The sequence below is a fragment of the Muntiacus reevesi genome, chromosome 20 (assembly GCF_963930625.1).
Source record: "Muntiacus reevesi chromosome 20, mMunRee1.1, whole genome shotgun sequence".
In the NCBI taxonomy this organism is placed as follows: Eukaryota; Metazoa; Chordata; class Mammalia; order Artiodactyla; family Cervidae; genus Muntiacus; species Muntiacus reevesi.
The window spans coordinates 52,179,272-52,203,727 of record NC_089268.1 but is presented as its reverse complement, the minus strand read 5'-3'; the positions used below and the strand labels follow the sequence as shown (position 1 = coordinate 52,203,727).

The 24,456-nt window shown below is 56.9% G+C and overlaps 1 protein-coding gene across 1 annotated transcript; it reads left to right on the top strand.

Moving 5' to 3' along the window:
- The first annotated feature begins 746 nt into the window (after positions 1 to 746).
- Positions 747 to 24,456, top strand: IRF4 (interferon regulatory factor 4). Its single transcript, XM_065912551.1, has 9 exons — positions 747 to 786; positions 1,903 to 2,178; positions 3,156 to 3,342; positions 4,107 to 4,195; positions 4,833 to 4,977; positions 6,969 to 7,076; positions 9,332 to 9,685; positions 19,072 to 19,184; positions 21,129 to 24,456. The coding sequence occupies exons 2-9, from the start codon at positions 1,963 to 1,965 to the stop codon at positions 21,270 to 21,272; spliced, it is 1,356 nt and encodes a 451-aa protein (XP_065768623.1). The 5' UTR covers positions 747 to 786; positions 1,903 to 1,962; the 3' UTR covers positions 21,273 to 24,456.

Genomic DNA, 24,456 nt, shown 5'->3' with positions numbered 1-24,456 from the left:
TTTTCTTTTCAATGAGTGTGATGTTCTCTAAACACGGCGGAGGGGCGGGGCTCCCGGTGACAGTCAAGGGTGCCCCCCACCCACCCACGGTCGTTCGACACGGACAGTCCTCTGTCTTTGGTTACGAACTCTGCAAGCCCAGTCCCCTTCGCACCGGATTCCCGCTCCTGCACGCCCCCACTTCCCGCCCTGACAGCGCCGGCGTAGCTGAGCTACTGCTCAGCGGTCCCCGCGCGGAGGCGAGGTCCCCTCGCGCCTTGCCCTCGGCAGGAAACCGCCCGAGTGAGGTTCCCCTGGCCCGTGAGCCCGACTCGAGGTGCGTCCCAAGCGCCGCCTGGCCCCGCGCCCCCGGCTCTCCGTCCGCAGCCCGCTACCCCATCCCGCGCACCCGTCTCCCTGCCCAGAGCCCCCTGACCAACCCTGCGCCCCAGCTGGGAGCCGGCGCTCCGCCAGCCCGGGTTCCGACCCGGCCTCGCGCCCTGGGCTCTGCGTCCGCAGCCCCTAGCCCAGCTTCGGCCCCACGGCCCCGGCTCTCCGTTCGCAGACCCCGCCGCTCCCCGCGCGCCCGGCCCTCTGCCCGGAACCCCCAGACCAGCCCCGCGCGCCCAGCTCGACGCCCTCAGCCCCCACCCTGCCAGGAGGCGCCCCGGTTGGCCCCGCCCCGCGTAGGCCCCGCCCCAAGCGCGGCTTTTAAGCTTTATAAAGTTCCTCTTTCCTACCTCGGAGACTTAGTTTCACTGCTTGGACTTGGGACTCACCGCTGCCCTCAGCTCGAGTCCGGGCGAGGTAAGACTTGGGTCGGGAAGGACCAGGGCTGCGAGGCGGGTACCGCAGAAACCCGTCCGGGGTCCACCTCGGGGCAGCGCAGGGTACCCCAGCGTCGGCTCCGGGAGGGAGCACGCCCCTCGAGGGAGCCCCGACGCCCACCCCATCTGCTCTTGGCCGGGGAGTCCCGCGGTCCCAGCGTCCGTGGGTCGGCCGAGCCCGGGCCCTGGGAGGCCACGCGCGGGACCGGGTGTGATAACGAGGTCGCCGGGCCATCAGCGGCCGAGGGGGTCGTCGAAGGGACCCACACCGGGCGGCAGGCTTAACCGCGGGGAACAGACCCTTCCTCCCGAGGCTGTTTCTGTTGCTCCTCGCTCTTGAGGGGCTCAAACTCACCTCAGCCCCCGGCTCGCGGCTTCCCGACCGGTGGTGGAAGAGGAGGCGCTCCAAATTCAGGCCACTAGGGGCCCCGCGCTCCGCGACCCCCGTCTTCCCGGCACCTTCCCGCCCCCGCTCCCCCGGCTGATGCTCGGCGCGCGGGGATCCCCCACGACGAGGCTGCGGTCGCCGCCCGAGGCCAGGTCGCTCTGTCGCGTGTGGCTCCCGGGCCACCTGGTCGTTGCTACCTGCCTGGGGCTCCGGGGCATTCTTGGGGCAAAGAGTGCGGGTTTCAGAGAGAGCCGCCGCTCACCTGGAAGGCCAGGCCACAGGGGAGCCCGCGAAACACGCGGGGCCACTGGGGAGTGGGGACTCGGGAGAGGGCGCAGGCGGAAACTGGCCGTGGCAGGAGAAAGGAACTGTCCACGGCTCAGGCCTGGGCATGGTAGCGGGAGTACGAGTGAGGAGGGCCACGCGCGGTGGCAGCTGGATTTCGGAGGTGCGCGAAGATCGGAGCCCCGAGTCTGGGCAGCGCGCGGGCCGCGGGGGAAACGCGAGTGGAGCGTTCAGAAGGGGAGGTCGCGGACGGGCTCGGGGAGGCGGCAGGACGGCGCGCCGAGGGCACACACGAGCCGGGGCGTCTGGGAAGGGCCTTCTCTCGGGTCTTCGGCGTCACAGACTCAGCGGCGCGCGCCTCGCCGCCCCCGAGACTCCGCGGCCTCGTGGTCATTGCCGGAGGACCGCCTCCTCTCCCCGCAGCGCAGAGCGAGTGCCGGAGCAGAGCCTGGGTTAAGAAGGGACAGCATCGGCGCGCGGGGCATGAACCTGGAGGGCGGCAGCCGAGGCGGCGAGTTCGGCATGAGCTCCGTGAGCTGCGGCAACGGGAAGCTCCGCCAGTGGCTCATCGACCAGATCGATAGCGGCAAGTACCCGGGGCTGGTGTGGGAGAACGAGGAGAAGAGCATCTTCCGCATCCCCTGGAAGCACGCGGGCAAGCAGGACTACAACCGCGAGGAGGACGCCGCCCTCTTCAAGGTACCCGGGGCGGGGCTGGGAGGGGCCAGGGCCCTCGCGCCGACCCGACCCGGGCTCCGCGGGCCGGTTGGCGCTGCGCGCTGCTGGCCTTGTGCGGGACCGCGGGTGGCCCGCGGCTCCTCCGGGCCACTTCGCAGAGGGCAGAACCGGTGCCAAGCCTGAGCGCGTGGGGCGCACGGTCCCCCGGAGTCAGGTGCCCGCCCGCGCTCCCGCCGGGTAGAGGGGTGGGCCAAGGCTGCGCCTCTCTGTCCCTGGCGGCCTCTTTCTGGAACTTTGGATACCTCCTTGCCTCCGCGGATCGGCTGTGTCTCTTCCTTGCGCGCGGGCAGGTGTGTGCGCTGCGCCTCTCAGGTCTGGTCTCTGCGCCCCTCCCCACGTTGTCCCGCCCTCACGCCCCCTCTCTGGCCGGCGCTCTCCTTTAGGCCTTCGATGCGCTCTCTCTTCGTGTCTCTCCCTCTGTCTCACTGTCTCTGTGTGACTCCTTCTTCCCGAGTCTCCCTTCCTCTTTCTCCTCTCTCTCCCTCCCAGGGTCTCCTTCGGGCCTCTCTCTGGGGGTTTCTCTTTGCCCCGTGTGTGTGTCCCTGTCCTGACCGTTTTCCCCTTGGGCCGTTTACCCAGCGGCCAGTGCTGCAGGGCCCGGCCCCACCACCTGTGGGCAGAGCGTGGATGGGGACTTCCTCAGGGAACTTGCCCGAAGAGTACCTCAGGCTCTCTGACGTCCAGAGGTGCCCTGTGGTGGCCCCTCAGCCCACAGCTCTGTCCTTGCCTCCAGCCTAACTGCTTCATTGGCTGGGTGAGCCTTTGTGGGGGTCCTCCAACCTCACCCATCTTTTATAAACACCTGGTGTCTTTCTGTCCCACATTCCTGTGACTCTGAAGCGCCCCCCCCTCCACCATTCTTTCCTTTAGAAATACAAGTTCCAGATTCATTTTTGAAAGACCTACATTTTAACTTTTCCCTGCTTGTTTCCCACCAGGCTTGGGCACTGTTTAAAGGGAAGTTTCGAGAAGGCATCGACAAGCCAGACCCTCCCACCTGGAAGACACGCCTGCGATGTGCTCTGAACAAGAGCAATGACTTTGAGGAGCTGGTGGAGCGGAGCCAGCTGGACATCTCGGATCCCTACAAAGTGTATCGGATTGTCCCCGAGGGAGCCAAGAAAGGTGGGCTTCCCGGGCTGGGGCCGCCTGCACTCACACCTCACGCTCACTGTCAGAGTCTGGTTTTTTGTTTGCTACTTTTGTAGCCTGCTTGCCTCGGCCTCCCATTCAAGCCTAGCAGGTGGTTTTCCCAGCTTCTCTGGAATTGAAGTTCTCGTGGTGTTAGTGCAGGATAATTTCTCAGACTCCTGGTCTCTTCCTGTGTATGTGCATATGTGTGTGTTTTCTAGTTAGTTCTCCTAAGATATGGGCCAGATTTCCAAGCCAAAAATGGAAAAGCTGTTTGAAGCTTTACTTACTCATCTGTTTCTTGTGATTAGCCATTTTGCAGAAGGGAAGGTTCATGATCTACATATCGTTACCATTTGTAGTAAGAGAAGTGTCAACATTTAAACTTTGCCATGGTCAACTGGGCTGCTTGTTAAAACTAAAGTTCCCACTTTCCAAGATTCTGACCCAGAGCAGAGTCCAGTTTAAACAAACTACAGGTGACCTCACTAGACGGACATCTGCTGGGGGAGCTCATGCCACGAGGCCCATCACCCTCTGGCTTCTCTACTTGTGCTCCCTTTATGGGACCTTGTAGGAACCAGTTTAATGGACTGGAGAAATAATTGCCCAAGGGAATTGCAGAAGAACGCCTTATTTGTCAACACTGTGCTATGCATTCTAGGAATTAGATGCTCAGGTATTTTTCTAAGATTTGACATTTCATCCTGTCAGTTCCTTTTTCACACTGTGCATTTCCCTCTTCCCCAAACCCGCAGGAGCAAAGCAGCTGACCCTGGAGGACCCACAGCTGCCCATGAGCCACCCGTACAGCATGCCGGCCCCTTACTCCTCGCTGCCTGCTCAGGTATGGGAGGGGCAGGGCTTCAAGCAGGGAGTCGGGGCCTATGAGAGGCAGTTGGGCCAGATCCCCTGTGGAGGGAGAGACCTGCAAACAGAAGCAAGCAGAACTCCGTTTTTGCTGTTTGTCAAACTGCCAAGCCACATCCCAGGTTGCAGGATGAATGTTTCAGTTTCCACCTGGTGTTGCTGGTTTGAAGAGAGGGAGATGAGGGTGGGTGTATCTGCTTGCTGGTTAGATTTCCCCACTGACTCTGAAATCTTCTGGGAAACAGACCTTTTGTGGAAGCCAAAGATTTTGGAAGCAGGGCTTTATCATGTGAAACCACAGGGCAGCTGACCCCGTCGGACTTCTCCGATGTGAATTCCAGCTCTGTTTTATTCACTTTGCTGGAAGGGAGGTAGAGCCCCCAGCAGGGCTCTTGGTTTAACCATATGATGAAGCCTCACATAAAGCATCGCTTTACAGCGCTGTCTCGTTTGTGCTTTGGATTCTTTGTGGCGAGTTTCCACCACGACTTTTCTGATGATAAGAGGATTTGGCTGCCTGCCACACGAGCGGTCCCCGAGGAGTCTGGGGGGACTCGCCCAGGCTGACCCCTAGCTGGCCGCGCTCCACCCCAGCCCCCCTCTGCTTCCTCCAGCAGGTTCACAACTACATGATCCCGCCCCACGACCGGGGCTGGAGGGAGTTCGTCCCCGACCAGCCGCACGCAGAGATCCCATATCAGTGTCCCATGACCTTCGGACCCCGCGGCCACCACTGGCAAGGCCCAGCCTGTGAAAATGGTAAGGGCAGTGCCTGTGGTCAGAGGGCCTGGCCCCTCCTGGCCTGACCTCCGGGCAGTCCCACGGCTCTCTGCCTGCTCAGAGCTGCCAGGGAAGGCCCCGCATGCAGTAAAGGAGGGCACGGGTCCCAGAGGAGGACTCCAGGTCCATGGTGCCCGGACCGCTGTGTCCCCGAACAGGCTCAGGGCTGCGTCATGGAACCCAGGGTCACGCCAGGCTCCAGGGAGCTGCCCTGCTTTTCACAGAATGTAAGCAGTGTGCCCACAGCTGCCCAGTGAGGCTGAGGACTGGGGTCCACCTCCAGGTCTCCTGAACCCAGAGCCCAGCCATGCAGGACAGGGAACATCAGAATTCAGACTGGCTGACTTTATGCTTGATAAGCTAACATGTTTCTCCCTCCTTGAATAATCTTAAATTTTATTTTTAACCTTGGGCAAGAAGTAGTTGATTTTGTTAGTGTTCCCAGAGAAGGCTGGACCATCCCTTAATCCTGACTGTCTCTGTCTATACATCTGCAAAGCTGGCATCCCACAGCTGTGGCCTAGCCCCCCTGCACCCACCTCAGCCCACAGGGACCCCAGGGGAGTTTTGTGCTGGTAGATTTCTCTTAAGCAGTGGTGTGTCCAGGCTGTCGTTCCTGGGATTAGAGGTGATAGTAAGAAGAGGATGTGTAAATTCTGTGAAGGAAACACAGAAGGTCTCCACAGAAGGGGGCCTGGTGGGTGCTGCTCTTGGACTGAATGACGTGGTCCCCGGAGGCCTTCACCAGCCCTCAGAATGAGACCTCTCTCAGAGGTCTAGTTTGCTAAGTACAGAGAAGATTTCACACAGTGTGTTCAGCGCATCAAAGCACAAGCTGTCAGGACCTGTGAGTTAATTGTTTACATAGAAATCCTGAGACCCGTCAACACCTAGATGTTTTGAATGTTCTAGGAGTATTGGCTCCTTTTTCCAGTCATGTCCAGCTCACTCTTGGCTTGTGGAATTGAAGAAGTAGCCTATTATTTAAGATTGGTTTTGAGTGACATATTTTTTTTAAAAAATAGCAACATTCGGTTTTATTAGCTTTTTAAGAATGATTTGCAGCAAAAGTTGGTTTTCCATATTATGGTGGGAGAGTCAGCTGATGCTGGACAGGTTCCTGCAGTTCAGACCTGGGTCTGGTGCATCAGCTCTGCTGAACTAGTGACCATGGTGCAGAGGGTAAGCTGGTGGACAGATCTTGACACATAAGTGACATTAGGTGATGTGCCAGCCAGCTGAGGTTCTAGCACACACTCTGTGTTAACATCTCACTCAACACAGCTGCTGTGCTGGCTGGAGCCGTGGTTCCCTTTCTTCCTGAACCCAGGAGCAGTAACTAATGAACCGGGCCTATCAACAATGTAGGGTTTGGTCTGGCTCTCGGAGGTTGGAACTCATGTAGAGACCTGGGCTCAGCTCTGCTGTGAGCTCTCTGTGTGCATGTGGTGAATCACACAGCCTCTGAACTCAGTCACCCTGCCCATCAGCTGTGCAGGGACAGCGCACAGCCTTCCAGTTACGAGACGGGTAGACGCTGGTGCTGAGCCTGGCGCGCACAGTGAACGCTGCACTGGGGCCTGGAAAGTGACCAGGACAGTAGGTCTCAAACGTTCTCAGCAGACACACCCACACAGGTGACTCTGAGGCGCTGGAGGGGTTAATGACAAAAAAGAAGGGAAGGAAGGAAGGGAGAGAGGAAGAAGATTGTAGAGGCGATGCCAAGGTTCCTTCCTGCTGTGAAGAGGCTCCGTCCCTCTTCAGCCTTAGTTTTTCAGTAGGACCTCAGGCTCCTTGCCTCTCGGGAGGGAGTGTGTGCAGGGTGGGCAGTGTTGCTCCGGAGGGCCCAGGCCCTTCCCTCCCAGCTTGGTACACCCCGGGGCTGACGGGCCACCCTCAGGCAGAGGCAGCTTCCCTCTGCTTCCGAGGGACTCTGTTAGACGGCATCTGATTTTTATTTGCAAACGCAGGTTGCCAGGTCACAGGAACCTTTTATGCTTGTGCCCCGCCTGAGTCCCAGGCCCCCGGGATCCCCATAGAGCCAAGCATAAGGTCTGCCGAAGCCTTGGCCCTCTCAGGTGAGTGGGGGCCCCCTGGAGGCGGTGTCTGCGAGGGTCCTCTCACCTTGGGTGGATTTGAGGGGTCTGGAGTGGGTAGAAGAGTTAGTATCAGGGGCCGGCTTCCCAGCCTGACCCACTTCTCCAGGTGGATCTGAGCTGTGTCAGCTCTCCAAGAATGTGCAGGTGCCCCAGTTCCGTTTGCCAAGGGCCCCCTTCAGCCAGCTTCTCAAACCACGCTGCAGGGGCTCCTCATCGTTCTTGCAGGCATAGCTGCAAACAGGTGGCCCATCGGCATCCCAGGACGCTAGTTCTGGGTTCTTTCTCCTCATCACATACAGTGCCTTCTCAGCCAGCATCTTGCTGTTCCTTTGAGCGTGGTGTGTCTCACAAACAAATCCAGATCAGATCTGGTCTTTAGAGTTTCATCTCTAAAAGAGACCCGGGTCTCAGCCGTCTCACCTGTTTTAAGGAAGATACCTTGAGGTGTACTAAGCGTGTGTGATATATGCATATTTATCTTTTAGATAGTGTTTTGATTGTTTTAAAATGAGATTTGCATATGTTAAAAATGAATAGCTTATGCTTTGGAATTCTCACCCTGCCCCCTGCCCTCTTTGAAAATCAGCGACAGGAAACATAAGCTGGATTCTCCAGGTTTCAGGAGAGCACAGCTGGGGCTCTTCCTTGCTCTTTCTGGTTCTGAGGTTCTGAAGGAGGCTTCCTGCCTTTCTCAGATGCTCCTGGATGGTGGAGGGAGCAGAGGTGTCTGAGCAGAAAGGCCTGTGTTGTTTTTAGAAACTTTCAAACCCTTTCCTTAAGCACCTAGGACTTGAGTGTGTGCCTAGAGAGTAGGAAATAAACAGCTATTTATATCCCTGTGACCTCGTGATTTCTGATGACGTTCAATGAAATGAAACCCCGAGTGGCCGACACCCACTCCTTGGGGTTCACAGCGGCAGGAGCGGCAGAGGCGGCTGGAGGCAGTAATGTGGGTTGTCTGAGTCTCAAAACCTACCCTTGAGGAATGAGAGGCTTTTGTGGGTTTCTTTGGGTGCGCTCAGTACAGATTACCATTCTGGCCGTTTATCCAAGGTCAGCCAGCCGTTCAGGCTTGAACCCCACGCAGTTGCCCCTGGTACTTCAAGTTCAGGGCCCTCGGCAAACCAGGTTGGTCCTTTCAGCCCATCGGTCAGATTTTAGAGAAGATTCTAAAATCAGCAAAATTTCAGAAATGAGCTCATATTGTTTAGTTTTGGAGAAAGCACGACTCTAGAGCCATCCTCAGACTCAAACATAAACCAAGGTGTGTCTCAACTGACTTTACGCTTGGGCTGTTTCCTTCATGAGGGTAATTTTACAATAAGAGTAGAACACACACAGTGGGAAAATAAGTTAAAAGTCAGTAAAGCAAAAATGTGAAATAAAAACATTATAGTCCCACTCAGAGCTCACCAGTGTTAAGGCTTGTCCTTCCCCAAACTTCAATGTGCTTCTGTGTGTATGATTTTCTTTTCCTAAATGACATCATACTGATGTTTTTAGTGTAGTTTTGGATGTGTGGACATATTTGCCTTTTTTCTGAAAGACCATTGTACTTTTTTGCTGATAAGAATTATTTAAGGTAGGATTCAGAGAAGGCAATGGCAACCCACTCCAGCACTCTTGCCTGGAAAATCCCATGGATGGAGGAGCCTGGTGGGCTGCAGTCCATGAGGTCGTGAAGAGTCGGACACGACTGAGCGACCTCACTTTCACCTTTCACTTTCATGCACTGGAGAAGGAAATGGCAACCCACTCCAGTGTTCTTGCCTGGAGAATCCCAGGGACGGCGGAGCCTGGTGGGTCTGTCTATGGGGTCCCACAGTCGGACATGACTGAAGCGACTTAGCAGCAGCAAGGTAGGGTTTACTTCTTCCAAATTCAAAACTGATGGCCATGCTTAAAATGAGCTTTTGTTTGGTGGCACGTGACTTGGTGTGTTAGACATAAATGCTGTCATCACCACTATTGAGCTCTCCCCTAGATTCTGTGTCTCACACATTTGGAAAAATGCTGGGTTAGATAGTGTCACAGACTGACGCAGAAGTCCTTCACCATTGGGCAGGCTCAGGCTCAGAGAGGGTCGTAGGCCTTGCAGTGTCTGCCCCCAGACCCCTTGGTACAGGCGTCCCACCAACAATGCTCTTCTTGGGCAGTTGCCTGGCCCCTTGCTGAGTACCAGCTCCGGGCTCCCGGCAGTGAGCCTGCACTGACCGCCAGCGCTGTGCTTGCAGACTGCCGGCTCCACATCTGCCTCTACTACCGGGAAGTCCTGGTCAAAGAGCTGACCACGTCCAGCCCCGAGGGCTGCCGGATCTCCCATGGCCACACCTACGATGCCAGCAGCCTGGACCAGGTCCTCTTTCCCTACCCGGAGGACAACAGCCAGAGGAAGAACATCGAGAAGCTGCTGAGCCACTTGGAGAGGGGCGTGGTCCTCTGGATGGCCCCCGATGGGCTTTATGCCAAGAGACTGTGCCAGAGCAGGATCTACTGGGACGGGCCCCTGGCGCTGTGCAGCGACCGGCCCAACAAACTGGAGAGAGACCAGACCTGCAAGCTGTTTGACACGCAGCAGTTCCTATCAGGTGAGGTGGAGAGGCTCGGCCGGAATGGGGTGCCCGTGCGAGCCGGGCCTGGGAGCGTGGAGCTGGTGATGGTCGGTGTGCCCCCCGCAAGGGTCATGGCAGCAGGTTGCTCAGCGGGGCTTCCTTCTGTGCGGCCCTGCACCCACTAGGCCCGACCCCAGGGTAGGTCTCCTGTTGGTTCACCTGTCACCCCATCTGCGGGAGCCTGTGAAGCACGGGAGATTGTCCCGGACCTGTGGTTCAGGCTGAGGTCTAAAAATTTTAGGATGTACCTACTCCTCACCAGCCAATAAGGCTCCTGTTTTACTGGCACAAGTGGTCTCAGCAAGCATATCTGCTGATGTTTCATCTCTTTTACGGTTCCTAGAAAAATTGTAAGGTTAGAGGTATGTTGTTAACGTTTGTGGTTGTGAGATGTGTCACCCTCAGCAGATGTCTCCCAGCAGGTGGGACCCCGGTAAGTGTGCTGAACTGATTTTGCAGAGGGGAAATTATGAGTTGTTTCTAGATTTCAAATCACATTTTCCAGAGTCACCAAGTTTTGTTTTCCTAGTATTGATTTCGTGGCAATTAAATCAGGCCTGGGCTGGCTTTTGCGAGTCCTGCAGCCACCTTGTGGGGGAAGTCCGTCCCCAGGGTCCGTTCGGCTGTCACCATCACCAGACCTCTTCTGGACGGAGAGCTGGTTCTCCAGCATCCTTAGCTCTTTTTGTATAAGTGCCTCCTTCAGAAACAGCCTGTGTCTGGGCTTTCATGGGCCGCCCCTTCCCCGAAGCTGCTTCTTGATTCAGCTCACCTGGAGCACGAAGCCCGTGCAGTCCACTAGCAGAGACTGCGCTCAGCTCCGGGGTCCGTGGCTCACGTTTGCTGAGGCTGCTCTAGATTCTCTTTCGTTGCCCAAGCAAACATGTCCCTGGTGGCTCACCCTCCCCCGGGGCAAGCCGGCAGGAGGAGGGAGAGCTGGCCTCTGGTCCCTGGCAGCAGCCCCTGCCTGACCCAGGCCTCACGACGCATGGGGTTGTCCATCCTGGGCCCAGTGTGTGGACCGCCTGCCGTGGAGCTTGAGGAGCCGGGAACCTGAGGTCCGGGGCCAAGTCCGGAACAGCCTGGCTCTGGGTCTCCTCAAGGGGACAGGTCTTGGATTGAGAAGGGTCACTGCGGGTGGGAGGGGCTTCATCCTGGAGAAGGGGCCCTCGCTTCTTGGGGTGTCTCTGGCCCCGCAGCTGTAGGAACGGAGCTCTGTTGGACATGGCTGTCAGCCTCTGGGACTGTGGGCCCCGTCATGTGGGGTGGTGTGCTTCTTCATGGAGGGCTATTCGCCTCCTCATGGGGGGCTGTGTGTCCGCTCATGGGGGGCTGTGTCCCTTCATGTCCTCACGTGGGGCTGTGTGTCCCCTCATGTCCTCATGGGTGGCTGTGTGTCCCCTCATGTCTCATGTGGGGCTGTGTGTCCCCTCATGTCCTCACGTGAGGCTGTGTCCCCTCATGTCCTCATGTGGGGCTGTGTCCCCTCATGTCCTCACGTGAAGCTGTGTCCCCTCATGTCCTCATGTGAGGCTGTGTCCCCTCATGTCCTCACGTGAGCCTGTGTGTCCCCTCATGTCTCACGTGGGGCTGTGTGTCCCCTCATGTCCTCATGTGAGGCTGTGTCCCCTCATATCCTCACGTGAGGCTGTGTGTCCCCTCATGTCTCACGTGAGGCTGTGTGTCCCCTCATGTCCTCACGTGAGGCTGTGTGTCCCCTCATGTCCTCACGTGAGGCTGTGTGTCCCCTCATGTCCTCACGTGAGGCTGTGTGTCCCCTCATGTCCTCACGTGAGGCTGTGTGTCCCCTCATGTCCTCACGTGAGGCTGTGTGTCCCCTCATGTCCTCACGTGAGGCTGTGTCCCCTCATGTCCTCACGTGAGGCTGTGTGTCCCCTCATGTCTCATGTGAGGCTGTGTCCCCCGATGTCCTCATGTGAGGCTGTGTCCCCTCATGTCCTTATGTGAGGCTGTGTCCCCTCATGTCCTCATGTGGGGCTGTGTCCCCTCATGTCCTCATGTGGGGCTGTGTGTCCCCTCATGTCCTCATGTGAGGCTGTGTCCCCTCATGTCCTCATGTGAGGCTGTGTGTCCCCTCATGTGCTCATGTGGGGCTGTGTGTCCCCTCATGTGCTCATGTGAGGCTGTGTCCCCTCATGTCCTCATGGGGGGCTGTGTCCCCTCATGTCCTCATGGGGGGCTGTGTATCCCCTCATGTGCTCATGTGAGGCTGTGTCCCCTCATGTGCTCATGTGGGGCTGTGTCCCCTCGTGTGGGTCTGTGTGTCCCCTCATGTCCTCATGTGAGGCTGTGTCCCCTCATGTCCTCATGGGGGGCTGTGTGTCCCCTCATGTCCTCATGTGAGGCTGTGTCCCCTCATGTCCTCATGGGGGGCTGTGTCCCCTCATGTCTCATGTGGGGCTGTGTGTCCCCTCATGTCCTCATGTGAGGCTGTGTCCTCTCATGTCCTCATGGGGGGCTGTGTATCCCCTCATGTGCTCATGTGAGGCTGTGTCCCCTCATGTGCTCATGTGGGGCTGTGTCCCCTCGTGTGGGTCTGTGTGTCCCCTCATGTCCTCATGCGAGGCTGTGTCCCCTCATGTCCTCATGGGGGGCTGTGTGTCCCCTCATGTCCTCATGTGAGGCTGTGTCCCCTCATGTCCTCATGGGGGGCTGTGTCCCCTCATGTCTCATGTGGGGCTGTGTGTCCCCTCATGTGCTCATGTGGGGCTGTGTGTCCCCTCATGTCCTCATGTGAGGCTGTGTCCCCTCATGTCCTCATGTGGGGCTGTGTCCCCTCATGTCCTCATGGGGGGCTGTGTGTCCCCTCATGTCCTCATGTGAGGCTGTGTCCTCTCATGTCCTCATGGGGCGCTGTGTATCCCCTCATGTGCTCATGTGGGGCTGTGTCCCCTCGTGTGGGTCTGTGTGTCCCCTCATGTCCTCATGCGAGGCTGTGTCCCCTCATGTCCTCATGGGGGGCTGTGTGTCCCCTCATGTCCTCATGTGAGGCTGTGTCCCCTCATGTCCTCATGGGGCGCTGTGTATCCCCTCATGTGCTCATGTGAGGCTGTGTCCCCTCATGTGCTCATGTGGGGCTGTGTCCCCTCGTGTGGGTCTGTGTGTCCCCTCATGTCCTCATGCGAGGCTGTGTCCCCTCATGTCCTCATGGGGGGCTGTGTGTCCCCTCATGTCCTCATGCGAGGCTGTGTCCCCTCATGTCCTCATGGGGGGCTGTGTGTCCCCTCATGTCTCATGTGGGGCTGTGTGTCCCCTCATGTGCTCATGGGGGGCTGTGTGTCCCCTCATGTGCTCATGTGGGGCTGTGTCCCCTCATGTCTCATGTGGGGCTGTGTGTCCCCTCATGTGCTCATGGGGGGCTGTGTGTCCCCTCATGTGCTCATGTGGGGCTGTGTGTCCCCTCATGTCCTCGTGTGGAGCTGTGTCCCCTCATGTCCTCATGGGGGGCTGTGTGTCCCCTCATGTCCTCTTGTGAGGCTGTGTCCTCTCATGTCCTCATGGGGGGCTGTGTATCCCCTCATGTGCTCATGTGAGGCTGTGTCCCCTCGTGTGGGTCTGTGTGTCCCCTCATGTCCTCATGTGGGGCTGTGTCCTCTCATGTCCTCATGGGGGGCTGTGTCCCCTCATGTGCTCATGTGGGGCTGTGTCCCCTCGTGTGGGTCTGTGTGTCCCCTCATGTCCTCATGCGAGGCTGTGTCCCCTCATGTCCTCATGGGGGGCTGTGTCCCCTCATGTCTCATGTGGGGCTGTGTGTCCCCTCATGTCCTCATGCGAGGCTGTGTCCCCTCATGTGCTCATGTGGGGCTGTGTCCCCTCATGTCTCATGTGGGGCTGTGTGTCCCCTCATGTGCTCATGTGGGGCTGTGTGTCCCCTCATGTGCTCATGTGGGGCTGTGTGTCCCCTCATGTCCTCATGTGGAGCTGTGTCCCCTCATGTCCTCATGGGGGGCTGTGTGTCCCCTCATGTCCTCTTGTGAGGCTGTGTCCTCTCATGTCCTCATGGGGGGCTGTGTGTCCCCTCATGTCCTCATGTGGGGCTGTGTGTCCCCTCATGTCCTCATGTGGAGCTGTGTCCCCTCATGTCCTCATGGGGGGCTGTGTGTCCCCTCATGTCCTCATGTGAGGCTGTGTATCCCCTCATGTGCTCATGGGGGGCTGTGTGTCCCTCATGTGGGGCTGTGTGTCCCCTCATGTGCTCATGTGAGGCTGTGTCCCCTCGTGTGGGTCTGTGTGTCCCCTCATGTCCTCATGTGAGGCTGTGTCCCCTCATGTCCTCATGGGGGGCTGTGTGTCCCTCATGCGGGGCTGTGTGTCCCCTCATGTGCTCATGTGAGGCTGTGTCCCCTCGTGTGGGTCTGTGTGTCCCCTCATGTCCTCATGGGGGGCTGTGTATCCCCTCATGTGCTCATGTGAGGCTGTGTCCCCTCGTGTGGGTCTGTGTGTCCCCTCATGTCCTCGTGTGGGTCTGTGTGTCCTCTCATGTCCTCATGGGGGGCTGTGTATCCCCTCATGTGCTCATGTGGGGCTGTGTGTCCCTCATGTGGGGCTGTGTGTCCCCTCATGTGCTCATGGGGGGCTGTGTGTCCCCTCATGTCCTCATGTGAGGCTGTGTCCCCTCGTGTGGGTCTGTGTGTCCCCTCATGTCCTCATGGGGGGCTGTGTATCCCCTCATGTGCTCATGTGAGGCTGTGTCCCCTCGTGTGGGTCTGTGTGTCCCCTCATGTCCTCATGTGAGGCTGTGTCCCCTCATGTCCTCATGGGGGGCTGTGTGTCCCTCATGTGGGGCTGTGTGTCCCCTCATGTGCTCATGGGGGGCTGTGTGTCCCCTCATGTCCTCATGTGAGGCTGTGTCCCCTCATGTCCTCATGGGGGGCTGTGTGTCCCTCATGTGGGGCTGTGTGTCCCCTCATGTGCTCATGTGGGGCTGTGTGTCCCTCATGTGGGGCTGTGTGTCCCCTCATGTGCTCATGGGGGGCTGTGTGTCCCCTCATGTCCTCATGCGAGGCTGTGTCCCCTCATGTCCTCATGGGGGGCTGTGTGTCCCCTCATGTCCTCATGTGAGGCTGTGTCCCCTCATGTCCTCATGGGGCGCTGTGTATCCCCTCATGTGCTCATGTGAGGCTGTGTCCCCTCATGTGCTCATGTGGGGCTGTGTCCCCTCGTGTGGGTCTGTGTGTCCCCTCATGTCCTCATGCGAGGCTGTGTCCCCTCATGTCCTCATGGGGGGCTGTGTGTCCCCTCATGTCCTCATGCGAGGCTGTGTCCCCTCATGTCCTCATGGGGGGCTGTGTGTCCCCTCATGTCCTCATGTGAGGCTGTGTCCCCTCATGTCCTCATGGGGGGCTGTGTCCCCTCATGTCTCATGTGGGGCTGTGTGTCCCCTCATGTGCTCATGGGGGGCTGTGTGTCCCCTCATGTCCTCGTGTGGAGCTGTGTCCCCTCATGTCCTCATGGGGGGCTGTGTATCCCCTCATGTGCTCATGTGAGGCTGTGTCCCCTCGTGTGGGTCTGTGTGTCCCCTCATGTCCTCATGTGGGGCTGTGTCCTCTCATGTCCTCATGGGGGGCTGTGTGTCCCCTCATGTGCTCATGTGGGGCTGTGTGTCCCTCATGTGAGGCTGTGTCCCCTCGTGTGGGTCTGTGTGTCCCCTCATGTCCTCATGCGAGGCTGTGTCCCCTCATGTCCTCATGTGGGGCTGTGTGTCCCCTCATGTCCTCATGTGGGGCTGTGTCCTCTCATGTCCTCATGGGGGGCTGTGTATCCCCTCATGTGCTCATGTGGGGCTGTGTGTCCCTCATGTGGGGCTGTGTGTCCCTCATGTGGGGCTGTGTGTCCCCTCATGTGCTCATGTGAGGCTGTGTCCTCTCATGTCCTCATGTGGGGCTGTGTATCCCCTCATGTGCTCATGTGAGGCTGTGTCCCCTCATGTGCTCATGTGGGGCTGTGTCCCCTCGTGTGGGTCTGTGTGTCCCCTCATGTCCTCATGCGAGGCTGTGTCCCCTCATGTCCTCATGGGGGGCTGTGTCCCCTCATGTCCTCATGGGGGGCTGTGTGTCCCCTCATGTCCTCTTGTGAGGCTGTGTCCTCTCATGTCCTCATGGGGGGCTGTGTATCCCCTCATGTGCTCATGTGAGGCTGTGTCCCCTCGTGTGGGTCTGTGTGTCCCCTCATGTCCTCATGTGGGGCTGTGTCCTCTCATGTCCTCATGGGGGGCTGTGTATCCCCTCATGTGCTCATGTGGGGCTGTGTGTCCCTCATGTGGGGCTGTGTGTCCCCTCATGTGCTCATGGGGGGCTGTGTGTCCCCTCATGTCCTCATGTGAGGCTGTGTCCCCTCATGTCCTCATGGGGGGCTGTGTGTCCCTCATGGGGGGCTGTGTGTCCCCTCATGTGCTCATGTGAGGCTGTGTGTCTCCTCATGTCCTCATGGGGGGCTGTGTCCCCTCATGTGCTCATGTGAGGCTGTGTCCCTTCGTGTGGGTCTGTGTGTCCCCTCATGTCCTCATGTGAGGCTGTGTCCCCTCGTGTGGGTCTGTGTGTCCTCTCATGTCCTCATGGGGGGCTGTGTATCCCCTCATGTGCTCATGTGGGGCTGTGTGTCCCTCATGTGGGGCTGTGTGTCCCTCATGTGAGGCTGTGTGTCCCCTCATGTCCTCATGGGGGGCTGTGTCCCCTCATGTCCTCATGGGGGGCTGTGTGTCCCTCATGGGGGGCTGTGTGTCCCTCATGTGAGGCTGTGTGTCCCCTCATGTCCTCATGTGAGGCTGTGTCCCCTCATGTCCTCATGGGGGGCTGTGTGTCCCTCATGTGGGGCTGTGTGTCCCTCATGTGAGGCTGTGTGTCCCCTCATGTCCTCATGGGGGGCTGTGTCCCCTCATGTCCTCATGGGGGGCTGTGTGTCCCTCATGGGGGGCTGTGTGTCCCCTCATGTGCTCATGTGAGGCTGTGTGTCCCCTCATGTCCTCATGGGGGGCTGTGTCCCCTCATGTGCTCATGTGAGGCTGTGTCCCCTCGTGTGGGTCTGTGTGTCCTCTCATGTCCTCATGGGGGGCTGTGTATCCCCTCATGTGCTCATGTGGGGCTGTGTGTCCCTCATGTGGGGCTGTGTGTCCCTCATGTGAGGCTGTGTGTCCCCTCATGTCCTCATGGGGGGCTGTGTCCCCTCATGTCCTCATGGGGGGCTGTGTGTCCCTCATGGGGGGCTGTGTGTCCCCTCATGTGCTCATGTGAGGCTGTGTGTCCCCTCATGTCCTCATGGGGGGCTGTGTCCCCTCATGTCCTCATGGGGGGCTGTGTGTCCCTCATGTGGGGCTGTGTGTCCCCTCATGTGCTCATGGGGGGCTGTGTGTCCCCTCATGTCCTCATGTGAGGCTGTGTCCCCTCATGTCCTCATGGGGGGCTGTGTGTCCCTCATGTGGGGCTGTGTGTCCCCTCATGTGCTCATGTGAGGCTGTGTGTCCCCTCATGTCCTCATGGGGGGCTGTGTCCCCTCATGTGCTCATGTGAGGCTGTGTCCCCTCGTGTGGGTCTGTGTGTCCCCTCATGTGCTCATGGGGGGCTGTGTGTCCCCTCATGTCCTCATGGGGGGCTGTGTATCCCCTCATGTGCTCATGTGAGGCTGTGTGTCCCTCATGTGGGGCTGTGTGTCCCCTCATGTGCTCATGGGGGGCTGTGTGTCCCCTCATGTCCTCATGGGGGGCTGTGTCCTCTCATGTCCTCATGGGGGGCTGTGTATCCCCTCATGTGCTCATGTGGGGCTGTGTGTCCCTCATGTGGGGCTGTGTGTCCCTCATGTGAGGCTGTGTGTCCCCTCATGTGCTCATGTGGGGCTGTGTGTCCCTCATGTGAGGCTGTGTGTCCCTCATGTGGGGCTGTGTGTCCCCTCATGTGCTCATGGGGGGCTGTGTGTCCCCTCATGTCCTCATGTGAGGCTGTGTGTCCCCTCATGTCCTCATGTGAGGCTGTGTCCCCTCATGTCCTCATGGGGGGCTGTGTCCCCTCGTGTGGGTCTGTGTGTCCTCTCATGTCCTCATGGGGGGCTGTGTATCCCCTCATGTGCTCATGTGGGGCTGTGTGTCCCTCATGTGAGGCTGTGTGTCCCTCATGTGGGGCTGTGTGTCCCCTCATGTGCTCATGGGGGGCTGTGTGTCCCCTCATGTGCTCATGTGAGGCTGTGTGTCCCCTCATGTCCTCATGGGGGGCTGTGTCCCCTCATGTGCTCATGTGAGGCTGTGTCCCCTCGTGTGGGTCTCTGTGTCCCCTCATGTCCTCATGTGAGGCTGTGTCCCCGTCCCTCATGTTGTGTCCGACCAAGAGCTTTTTCAGTTTTGCTCTTCCCCTGTGACCCAGGGCTGTGCTCTGTGCTACTGCAACCTCTTGTCTTGAAGTGTTTTCTGAGGTTCGAGGAGGAAACTGTGAACTAAAAGCTGCAGCTGTGCAGGCGGGCCCCTCCAGTCAGGGATTCCCGCGAACCTTCTTGAGCCGCCAGGCCTCTCAGCCAACTGTTTCAGAGAACTGAGCCAACGCAGAGGCGTGGGTGTCACCCCCGCCCCCTCACAGTGTGGAAGCCTGGCGCATGTTCTGCTGAAGTCAGTTAGGTTTGATTTGAATTCTGGAAGAAAAAATAAAGCAGGAAGTCAATGGTCCAGTGAGTTAGCTAGAAACTTTTCTTCGGTTGAAGAGAACAGTGGAAATCTTTGATATCTACCCATTCAGGATCTGCAGCCTCCTGGGGACAGCCCCGCAGCGGGGCGCACATCTGATAAGGCCGCCGCGGCTGTGCACACGCGGCCGCGCCCTTGTGAGCCTCTCCTCTGCGGACTGACATGTGCTCTGCGGGCGGGGCCAGGGTGCCGGCGACGTGGGCGCGGGGCGGGCCCAGGGCCCCATCCCACCCTCCGTTCTGAGGGGAGCAGCTCAGAGTCACTGGGTCTCCAAGATAACTTCCAGCACTCTGCGGTGTCAGAGGTCGTGGGCAACACAGACTGTAGATTAGAGGTCCTGGGTCAAATCAGAAAATTTTGATATTTTGGAAAAAGATTCTCCTCTGTGTAAATGATTCTTTTGGCCCAACACAGATCCATTTCCTTTTCATCCTCCCCTAATCATTTCTGAGACCTTTGCTTCCTTGTGGGTCCAAAGCTGCAAAACGAGCCCCGCCTCTTGGGGTGCAGCCCCCTTGAGGCGAAGGCAGTGCCCCGGAGGAGACCCCTGGGAACACTCATATGCACCCCCGCATCTGGTCCCTCCCTCACCTATGCCTGGCCTCCACATCCGCGTGGGCTCCCATCCCCTCCCCGCGTCCAGCACGCGGGTCTCTGAACTGCTTCCGTTGATCTGCAGAGCTGCAGGTGTTCGCGCACCACGGCCGGCCGCTGCCGAGGTTCCAGGTGACTCTGTGCTTCGGGGAGGAGTTCCCAGACCCTCAGAGGCAGCGCAAGCTCATCACTGCCCACGTGAGTGTCTGGTCACCTTCGGGTGACTCAGGACCGGGCCCTACTTAGAGGGGTTCAGGTGGGAAGTCAATGTCCGGGGCCCTGGGTGGAGCGGGAGGGAGGGTGTCCGGGGATGGTGCCTCCCAGCCTGGACACCTGCCCATCACCACCTGGGATGACCTCTGGCCTGCACTGCACCCGTCCCATATGTTTTGTTTTCCAAAGAAATAGTCATATTCCCATTTCATAGGGATTTAAAAGGATGGGGCTAAAAGTTGCCCTTTAAAATTCTTGACATTTAATGTTACTTTTAAAAATGACTTCTAGCTGATCTTCCCTTAAGGGGAAGCTTTCCCCCTAACTTGAGTATTGTGTAAGCCCCCTCCAAAAGTCCCCCGTCCTCCTCTATTTCTGGGTTAGGGTTAGGGTTAGGGTTATTAGAATTTATTTAATTGTGGGAGCTGAGGGCCATCAGCGTCTGCTGGAGCACAGTCTCTGTGGCCTTCGGGCAGCTCGGGCCGTGGGCACGCTTTCCAGCAGAGTCTGGCATGGGTTCACCTGTACCGAGCAAACATCTTTCACAGAAAAGGAAAGGAGGAAGGTTTAGAGAGATAACATGTAGCATTAATTTGTCGCAGAAAGCAGAGTTTTGAGTACTCGGGATTTTCGAATTTGAAATTGAAGCCTCTGAAGGCTGTGATCTGTGAAAGTTATTAACAGGCCCAGGTGACAAATAGCAGCAGGGAAAGTCACACCAAACAATAAGAGAATTCAGGTCAGGTCTTTTAAAAAATACTGTAATTAAAATTTTCAAAAAGCTTTAATTTTAGCCAACAACATGACAACGTGTCTCAGGTGGACAGCAGAGGGACTTGCCGCACACACATATATGCATCCACACAACGTCTGCTTCTTGATTATAAAATCAAAAAACAACTGACCAACCAAGAGAAATACAGTCCCCATAAATCTTTAGAGTTTTCTCATGAATTCTCTCACTGACCTGACAGTTACTGATATAATAACAGATTCTTGTTAACAGCTGTCCAAGGACTGAGTGACCTCGGCACAGGCACACAACACCTCGGAAGATGGTGGTGGGCCCTGCATCTGAGTGTCGGGGCTGGCACTCACTGGCCTGGGTCAGCCGGGACCCTGGGTGCACCCAGGAGTCTTGCTCCTCTTATTATGGATTGAATTTGCTTCAGCGACTTCAGATGAGTTATGCCTGAGCCATTATATGTTGACTCTCACAAAGGCTCAGTTGAGGAGCACAGCTGACGGGATGAATGTGCTCCGTTCCTTACTGTGAGTTCAGAAAAAGCTGAGCATTGAATACTCTCTGGTGGATGTGCTCCACCCTCATACTGAGACTAGAGGGATCTGGGGTCAGTTAACTTCTCTTTTTCCACCATCCCTGTTAGACGGCAGATGTGGAAAAATAAGTCCAATGGCCTAACTTACCGGATTACATTAAACTTGAATGAGGCTCAGGTTTGATCCCTGGGTCAAGAAGATCCCCTTGGAGGAAGGCTTGGCAACCCACTCTGGTATTCTTGCCTGGAGAATCCCAAGGACAGAGGAGCCTGGAGGGCTACAGAACATAGGGTTGTGAAGTTGGATGCAGCTGACATGACCGAGCATGCACGCACCTTAATTTACCTTTAGTTTTACCTTAATTTTTACGTTTACCTTTAATTCGGTCATTTTACCAATGTGCTTGATTAGTTCTAGTTTAGTGTAAATGTCAAGTGGCAGTTGGTTTACAAACACCATCATTACCTTTCCTTTCAACTGAAGCGCAGATTCAGTAGATCCTGTTTGTAGGTCGCTGTGTTCTCCAAAAGGCTCCTCACGTGGCACGTCCTCACGGTCAGGGCACCTGACTGTACGTGTGACCGCGTCCTTAGATGTGGCGCGTTGTTGCCATGTGTCGACGATGTCTCGTTTCGCTCTTCCACGCAGGTTGAGCCTCTGCTAGCCAGACAGCTCTACTATTTTGCTCAGCAAAACAGTGGACACTTCCTGAGGGGCTACGACCTGCCCGAGCACGCCGGCGGCCCGGAGGACTTCCACAGGCCCCCCCGCCACTCCTCCATCCAGGAGTGAGGGCCCCGGGCCGGAGATGGCGCACGAGTAAATATGCGCGAGGGGGTGGCTGGCTGAGCCCCTGCTCTTTCTCTGCGAAATGTGGGAACGGGGGCTTCAGTCCCACCCCTGAGGAGAACAGTGGTAGAAAATCAACTTGACAGATGAGCTTTTTCCAGAAGAAAGAATGGTTTTCAGGGTCTTCTGTGGACCCCGATGATAACGTGAAAACTCATCATCATGTGGTTTACATTTACTGACTTGCTGTCTCCAGTCTGATGTGGACTCTTTCTTGCATGAAGACTGAGAAACCTGTGCTTCATCGCTGACCGCCAGGATGGCACGAAGGTACCCAAGTGCCATTCTGTTTCTCAGGGAAGTAGAACCTACGTGTTCTGCCCGGAGGAGGAGTGTGTCGGCCGCGGTGGATGGCGCACCTCCGGATGCTGACGGGAAGACAGACCCGGCTCCGGGGGTCCCCACCTTCCTGGGGCCCCTCCCTGGGTGGCCCGCCGCCTGCTGTCTGCACCCCCAGGCCCGGAGCCCAGTTGGTGTGACCCTGTGGTGCTTCCCGAGCCAAAAGCATCAGGGCCACCCTAAGCGCCGTGTTTTGTCACCTCATACTGACTGGTTAAGATACTTTTTGTCTTTTTGTCTTTCATGCTATGGAAATTATTGCTATAGCAAAAAGAGAAAGATTGACAGATCAACGACCTGAGACGTATTTCTGAAGCTTGGTGCACGTCTCCCCTCTTGTCCTGTTTGTTAGGAGACTGGCCACCATGGCAACACTAAGAGGAGGCGTGCCCGCCCGCCCGGGGAGAGCCCTGCGCGAGGGCAGGACAGGGCCCTGCAGATTGAGCAACCGCAGGCCAGGGGGGCTGTTTTTGCTTACTTTGTGTATTATGTGCTTCCTCATGCCAGTGACCGCTTGACAGGGCCTTGAAATTATTGGGCTATTTCCAAACACGGCTTTTTATAGAATCACTAAGATATCTAATTGCTTAAGTGAACCTGACCACTTCTTTGCTCTTCCTTTTGGAAAAGTACAGATGTTTGGACCATGGTCTAGCAGTTTATTTCTGTCCTGCTAGGAAGTGACTGCCGTAACTTAGGCTCAGTGTATGAACTGATGATTCTCTTATTCTAGGCTGTGTCTTTAAGTAATTCAACAAACTTGCATTAGACAGATTGTAGCTTTTATCCAAAGAAGGCAATGGCACCCCACTCCAGTACTCTTGCCTGGAAAATCCAATGGACGGAGAAACCTGGTAGGCTGCAGTCCATGGGGTCGCGAAGAGTCAGACATGACTGAGCGACTTCACTTTCACTTTTCACTTTTATGCATTGGAGATGGAAATGGCAACCCACTCCAGTGTTCTTGCCTGGAGAATCCCAGGGATGGGGTCGCACAGAGTCGGACACGACTGAAGTGACTTAGCAGCATCAGCTTTTACCCAGCTTAGTAAGCAATGAAGGCTGGAAATGTCATTTCTTCTTTTTTTTTGGAAAACGTTTTTAGGGATAAAATAATACATATTACCTACAGAAGTGTTAGTATAAAAAAGCAAAACTCAAAGAGAATCTTCCTTTTTTTCCAATCCAAATCCTCCTCCTTATAGGTGCCCACAAGAAGAATTTGATTCTTCCAGCAGATTTTACTTTTCTATAGATAGACACAAACGTAAAAAATCTCAGGGGTCCTTCGTGCACCCAGAGGTGCAGATTCACCTGCTCCTGGGGTGCTCCTGCCGAGCCCAACTTGAGGCCCTCAGCGGGTTTAAGCGGTTCATTACCCACACGGAGTCCACCCCTTCCGACAGCAGGTTGTACTCGGTGGGCTACAGTGCCTTATGCATCTTATAGATGTGAGCATCTGGGGTACATTACCCCCAGGGGGCAGGAGGCTGCGGGCCGCGGCATGGCTCTGCCACATGTGGCCGGCACCACACCCTCCAAGCAGACGCGCGACTCCCTCGTCTCCTTTTCCAACACGAAGCTGCTCTGACTCGAGCTCCGTGTCTGGCAGATGCTGTTGGCCGGGGCCACATCCGTCCATGAGCACAGCGTGCATTTGCGGCAGCTTTCTGTGGTCTGGGGGACCCACAGTGTGGGGCGGTAGGTGGAACACCATGAAGCAGGCCCAGTGAGGGACCCCGATGTGGGCTCAGCAAATCAGTCTAGTGTGTTAGTGGAGGATGCTGTCAAGTTTAGGCCCTTATTATCTGGAAGAGTTTTAGGTCCGCGGGGCAGGTCTCGGGGCGCCCCTGGCTTGTTTCTTGTTCTTGAGGTTTGGTCACACTGTGGACAGACCAGCATCTTCTGGAGCACCACAGAGAGCTCCTTCACACCATGGCTTCAGAAGCTCCTGTCACCACACGGAGACCCAGCCAGGCGGTCGGTTTGTGATGGAGAAACTGATCCATGTGGCCCAACAAGCCTACAACCGTGCGGACCTCCTGAGTCCAGCAGTGCCCTGCATGAGCAGAGAGGCATCCACGGGCTCAGGTGTGAACAAGGCTTTCGTCCCGGTCACTGCGAACAAGCCCGGGTGCAGGTCTGACATGGGCTGTGTCCTCAGGCTGGTGATGGGGTTGTGTCCCCAGGGAAGGTTGCACCAGTGAAGGTCTTTTATTTCTGTGAATCATTTTATTAGCGAAAATCCAGACACAGCATAAGCCCTTCCATTCTCCTGCGGTCACATCACCCCGCTTTCTCCACAGGCGAATCTCCTCTGAAGGTGCTGAGCTTCCTTAAGCTCAGCATCTTTGTTACCTGTCTCCCTAAACAGCTGTAGCTCAAGTGGGCTGTCCTGCCGTGTGCATCGTCTTGCAGCTCGCCTCTTGGGCCCCGACTCGGAGCTGGACACATGTCGGTGTTTGTGGGGTGGTCTCCTCTAGCCCTGTTTACTGTTGTGGAAGACTGTGAGGGCCGCTTCCCGGCTTTTAGGAAGGCAAGTGTGTGGAGCACAGCTGAAGCACGGGAGAGACAGGCCAGCCTCTTCAGGGCAAACTCTCTGTTAACCTCTTGGGGAGGGGCTTTGCAGGCGCAGAGGTTCTCCCACCGCCCAACCTCCCTCCTGGGACTGTTCCAGGCTGAGCAGTCCTTGGACAATTGTACATAATCGTATGAATTTTGCTGTAAATTGCTTTTCAAAGCAGATTTATATTTGTGATATTTTAGAATCTTAATAAAGATTTTTTTA